The 4,913-nt window shown below is 35.9% G+C and overlaps 1 protein-coding gene across 3 annotated transcripts; it reads right to left on the bottom strand.

Annotated features, from left to right (window-relative positions):
• Positions 1 to 461: 461 nt before the first annotated feature.
• Positions 462 to 4,558, bottom strand: LOC137726044 (glycolate oxidase 1-like). Of its 3 annotated transcripts, none has more exons than XM_068464902.1 (12): positions 4,299 to 4,558; positions 3,398 to 3,552; positions 3,131 to 3,255; positions 2,864 to 2,910; positions 2,665 to 2,742; positions 2,162 to 2,286; positions 1,858 to 1,924; positions 1,698 to 1,760; positions 1,544 to 1,613; positions 1,333 to 1,433; positions 1,037 to 1,141; positions 462 to 830 (listed from the first exon to the last, which is right to left on the bottom strand). In XM_068464902.1, the coding sequence occupies exons 2-12, from the start codon at positions 3,532 to 3,534 to the stop codon at positions 645 to 647; spliced, it is 1,104 nt and encodes a 367-aa protein (XP_068321003.1). In that variant the 5' UTR covers positions 3,535 to 3,552; positions 4,299 to 4,558; the 3' UTR covers positions 462 to 644. The 3 variants fall into 3 exon arrangements, with proteins under 3 accessions (XP_068321003.1, XP_068321004.1, XP_068321002.1); XM_068464903.1 differs by having other exon boundaries at positions 3,398 to 3,556; XM_068464901.1 differs by having other exon boundaries at positions 3,398 to 3,536; positions 4,299 to 4,556.
• Between the last annotated feature and the right edge of the window lie 355 nt (positions 4,559 to 4,913).

Raw genomic sequence — 4,913 nt, forward strand, 5'->3', positions numbered from 1 at the left:
TTGAAAAATCTTTCCTTATAAGCTAAATGAAAAAAAAAAAAATGGTCAAATGGTATTGGAGCTAAAGAAAAGATGGAAATGGGTGTCTTTCGCACGAAATTGCTTGGATAGTTTCCTGGCAGTTTTTGTTAAGTCACATGGTAATGGGGATTTTCAGCTTCCTACCACTAGCATTCAAATAAGGAATTCATACTATATGTCTCTCCCTTTTGGCTTATAATATCATCACGGCAAAAAGAAGAGGAAAGTAGACGAACTTACATGCTAACTCAAATGTGAATGATGGGGTATTTCATGCTAATGACGGGAAATCTCAAATCAACCATGCAATGTCATGTGGAAGCAAAGAACTGAAACTAATCACACGGTGTCATGTGGAAGCAGAGAAATAAAACACATGACCAAGCATGATAGATTCGGTTCAGAAGCAGAATTTAAACCAATTAATATTGGTTTGAAGATAACCAAGTAGAAGCTCTTTATTGACTACCATTTGATCCCCAATGCAGAAGTTGAGTTCTCAGATATATTTTTCTGAACCAATACAGAAGTTTGAGTTCTCAAATATTATTTTCTTAAACGTTCAAGACAGGAAACTTTTAGTAGTTCATCGTATCAATCCACGAAAAAGAATCGTGGCCTTCTTATAATCTAGGTGCAACACGAGGACGATCCCATTCAGTTACAATGTGGTTGCGTGTGATCTCCTTCAGCGAACGGCAACCACTTAATGCCATGGTTAGCTCAAATTCGTCACGAAGCATTTGAAGAACTTTCCTTACACCAGCCTCGCCATCTGCCGCTAATGCGAACACCACCGGTCTACCAATCTGAAATTTGAACAGAGGGAATACAAAATGAATAAATACTTATAAGCAAAATTGAGGTTCTTAAGTATCAGATTAGAAATTGTAGGTTAAGGGCATTGTTTTAGATTCGTTGCTTTAATATAAACAGATATTAAAGGCTGCAGGCAACTGAATGAATTACAGTTGCAGTATCTTATTTAGTGTCAAGTAACATAAGCTTTACTCACAAATATGCCGGATGCACCAAGAGCCAGAGCTTTAAAAACATCCGTGCCTCGCGTTACTCCACCATCCAAAAACACAGGAATTTGGCCTCGTGCAGCTTTAACGACCTATAAGCCGTTACAACAAAACCATAATTTCAGAAAATTACTAGTTACAGCTCTATACAGCAAAGAAAGTGGCTTGGAATTTAGAATGACTAGAGTTTCAAGAATATGAATTGTTGAGAGAATACTCAACAATTTCAGAACACTAAGCATTTAACAAATTGATAAAAGCAGAATATATGAAGCGAATGTACCTCTTCCAGAGCCATAATAGTTGCAGGGAGATAATCAAGTTGACGAGCTCCATGGTTGGAGACGATAATTCCTGCAGCTCCATATTGTATGGCTAGTCGTGCTACATTTTTCAGCACATATATAGTTAATTTGTCATAAACTTTCAATAATAGACCAAGCTGGGGAGTTGGATTTCTATTGGAATGTGGAGTAAGGGATATGGTTGCTTACCATCCTCGGCAGTAATTACACCCTTAACCAGAATTGGTAATTTGGTGATTGTCTGAAGCCACTGTATATCCTGTGAATGTGGCGAAAAATACCGCGTGAAATCTTACTTCAGATTTATTGTTTGAAGAATCACATATTGAAGCAACCATCTTACCTTCCAGCTGAGAGACTGGTCAGTTTGTCCAGCAACATATGATGCAAGTCCAGAATCATTGGTCTAAAATTTGATCACCAAAAAGTTAAGAAATGTATGCGTTAAAATTAAGTTACCTATACTTGTCTGATATTGAAAGTCATACAGGTTAGTCACCCACCTTATCCATCTTTCCACGAACCAAATCCTCAAAGTTCTTCAATGTTAAGTTTGGTGGCAATACAAATCTGTTGAAGACCTTAAATGAGATTTCAATTCGTAATGAAACAACCTAAAATGTTTCTAGTAACTATCTTTCTTAGTTTTACAGAGGGACTTGTTATTGGCATTCCAAAAATCTCATTCTACACTCCAAACTTTCTATATTTGGAAAGAAAAATACACTACTGAGGAGTGTAGAATGAGATTTTTGGAGTGTCAATAACACTTTCCTTTACAAATACCATTCTTGAATCAATGCCCACCTGTTCTTAATATCAGCCTCTCGGCGTCCAAGCCTCGGAGTGTCCACAGTAAGAGCTATTGCCTTAAAACCGGCCCTCTCGGCTCTTTTTACAAGCTGTGCAACCATATTTCTGTCTTTGTACACCTAAAAAGAAGCACATCAATCACTGATAAGGTTAACAACACATGACAAATGAGAACCTTGAAAGTAAATATTTGTTTCAGGCCTTAATTAACTTCTATATAGCGAATTAGAGACAGAGGTCACTTAATTGGAGGACAAAGAACTCACTTCAACTTTTAAAGTCACCTTGAAATTATAAGGAAGTCTGTTTGAGGGAACAAGTTTAGTTCGTTAAATTGTAACCAAGCTTTCAACAAAAACGTTACGTGAATGAAATTTCTCTCAGCACTAGAGCTTATCTAACACCGCGTGTTAAATGAGTGAAATTAGCCAAATAGAAAATAAAAGAATAAGAAAGAAAGTAGCAGAAAAAAATAGAGGGATAAATTTTAAACTCACATAGAGTTGGAAAAAGCGAATGCCAGGTCCTGTTGACGCAACCTCTTCGATACTGGAAGTAGACCAAGATGACAGTGTCTACAACAACCAAAATTGCGTACATAAGTTGAAATTGTTGATACAATCTAATGTTAAAGAAACTGTTATAAGAAAACAGAATTCAGTTTTAGAAAAATAACTGGATGGTTCTAAGCCATACCATAATTGTGTCAGCTGCAGATGCTGCTCTTGCCGTTGCAAACTCTCCTGATTGAGAATTACAAATTAAATTTAGCCAATCTCTGCTTAATAAGAAAAACTTGACAAAGAGAAACTTTAACCAGCTTTGAGCCGATTCAACAACTGAAAGGCATTGATGGTAATTCCAATTGCTGTTTGAGTTATAAATGTTGCAACTTATATAGTTGTATGTCACAGAAGAGTATAAATAAACAAGAAAGTACCCTTTTACAAAAGGGGTTTATACCTTCAGGATGAGCCATCTTCTGCATGGCTGTGGGCGCAATCATAATTGGCATCGAAATATTGAAGCCCAAAACAGTTGTTCTCAAGTCTATCTTGCTTACATCTACAAGAATACGAGGTCGAAATCTGATAAGAAATACACAAGTTCAGTAAATAGCTTCAATTGAAAATTTTCTTATGATGAATGAAATCTACCCAGAAAAATCAAAAAACAAAAGGAACTACTTTCGAGATGATTGGCCAAACCCAAAAGCAAGATAAGGCTTACAAAATCCGCGAAAATGCGCGTTTGTTCTCCTTGAGAGTCCATTCATCTTCTGCACCTGATGCATAGTAGTCATAAACCATCTTTGGCAATTTCTCCTTCGCAATAGCTTCATACTCAGAAACATTGGTTATCCCCATCTCTGCAATTTGTTTATGCTATCTCCACAGTATTAGTGAATGAAAATCACTCGAATATCATGTTATGTCGGATTCTTTCAAATTCAGAGAATCAAGCAATTGACCGAAAAAGCAATCCTAATTTTTAAGTTATAGAAACTATGAACCATCGACATTCATTATTTCCCTTAAACCCTAAACCTACACCAGTCCAACCAGAAACCAGTGGCATCCAAGTTTCCAAGTCTCAAATTTTAACTGCAGGGGATGTGATCCCCAAGTTGAACACATTCTTGGGACATCTTAAATTGGAGAAGAACTTACATGCAACGGAGAAGGGTGACGGTATCCCAAGCATTTACAATAACAGATGTAGAGCAGTAGGGCTATGAACGATCAAACTCATAAGCTCTGACTAGTGATCCATATCCTGAGACTAGACTGATGTGGCTTGTTATGTTCATTAAACTTCTGATTAGTCCCACTAATAAAAAAAATCAGGATTAAGCTTGAACAAATCTAACAATAACCCAACAATCCAAACACATATCGGATTCAAAAAATCAAACTTTGTTGCACTCATGTCTCAAATTCTACTGCATCACTTCAGAAGAATAAAAAAAATCAAACACATGATTGGCAAAAAAGAAAGAAAAACATTGATTTCGATACAACAATCAGAAAAGATTTCATTTTCAATACATCATACATGATTTTGATCAAAACCCATGTCGAAATTCAATGAAATAATCTAAACAAATAATCAAAGAGTGCAAAGAACACACCTTGTGTGATTGCAGGAACAAAGAGGAGCTGCAGAAGAGGGTGGCTAAAGAGAAAAGAGAGAAAAATCAAAACTCAAAATCCCACTTGGATCCTTATATACTATTTTTCAGTGAACAAACAAAGAGAGTGATCAGAGTGACAGGAGTGATTCGAGAAAAAAAGTATTAAACAATGATGGGGAAGGGGTGAAGACAAAAGAGGTACGCATCCGTATAAGAAAATAAAGAAACGTGAGTGGATTTGGTTTCTCAAGGCGAGAGGAATTGTCAAATCTATCGTTCCTTCATGCTCATCCCATTTAATGTCAAAATAATAATATCATGGATTAATATTCAACAACACCCTCCTAAATAAATTTTTAAATCAAGCGAACTTCGTTTTCTATTTTGTGCAAATTTTGATCACAAGGTAGCGTAACGATGTGATTAGTAACTAAAAAGAATTTTACTTTACAAAATTAAGGGGTGGAGAAGTACATTGGCAAATTATTATTTTTTGGATGTGGGATTAAACATGTTTAATAATATTATTATTCCTTAATTAAAAGAAAAGTATTGCTAATTAGGATGATGATTGTGCAGCAGTACTGTCAGAATTTGAGTTTGCATTGATTT

The sequence above is a fragment of the Pyrus communis genome, chromosome 2 (assembly GCF_963583255.1).
Source record: "Pyrus communis chromosome 2, drPyrComm1.1, whole genome shotgun sequence".
Classification (NCBI taxonomy): domain Eukaryota; kingdom Viridiplantae; phylum Streptophyta; class Magnoliopsida; order Rosales; family Rosaceae; genus Pyrus; species Pyrus communis.

Coding starts and splice junctions, on each gene's coding strand:
- LOC137726044 (XM_068464902.1), bottom strand. CDS start 3,534: ATGGGGATAACCAATGTTTCTGAGTATGAAGCTATTGCGAAGGAGAAA. Junction 2,911..3,130: donor GAAGATGGCTCATCCTGAAG/GTATAAACCCCT, acceptor ATTCTCAATCAG/GAGAGTTTGCAACGGCAAGA. Junction 1,925..2,161: donor GAGGCTGATATTAAGAACAG/GTGGGCATTGAT, acceptor GGTCTTCAACAG/ATTTGTATTGCCACCAAACT.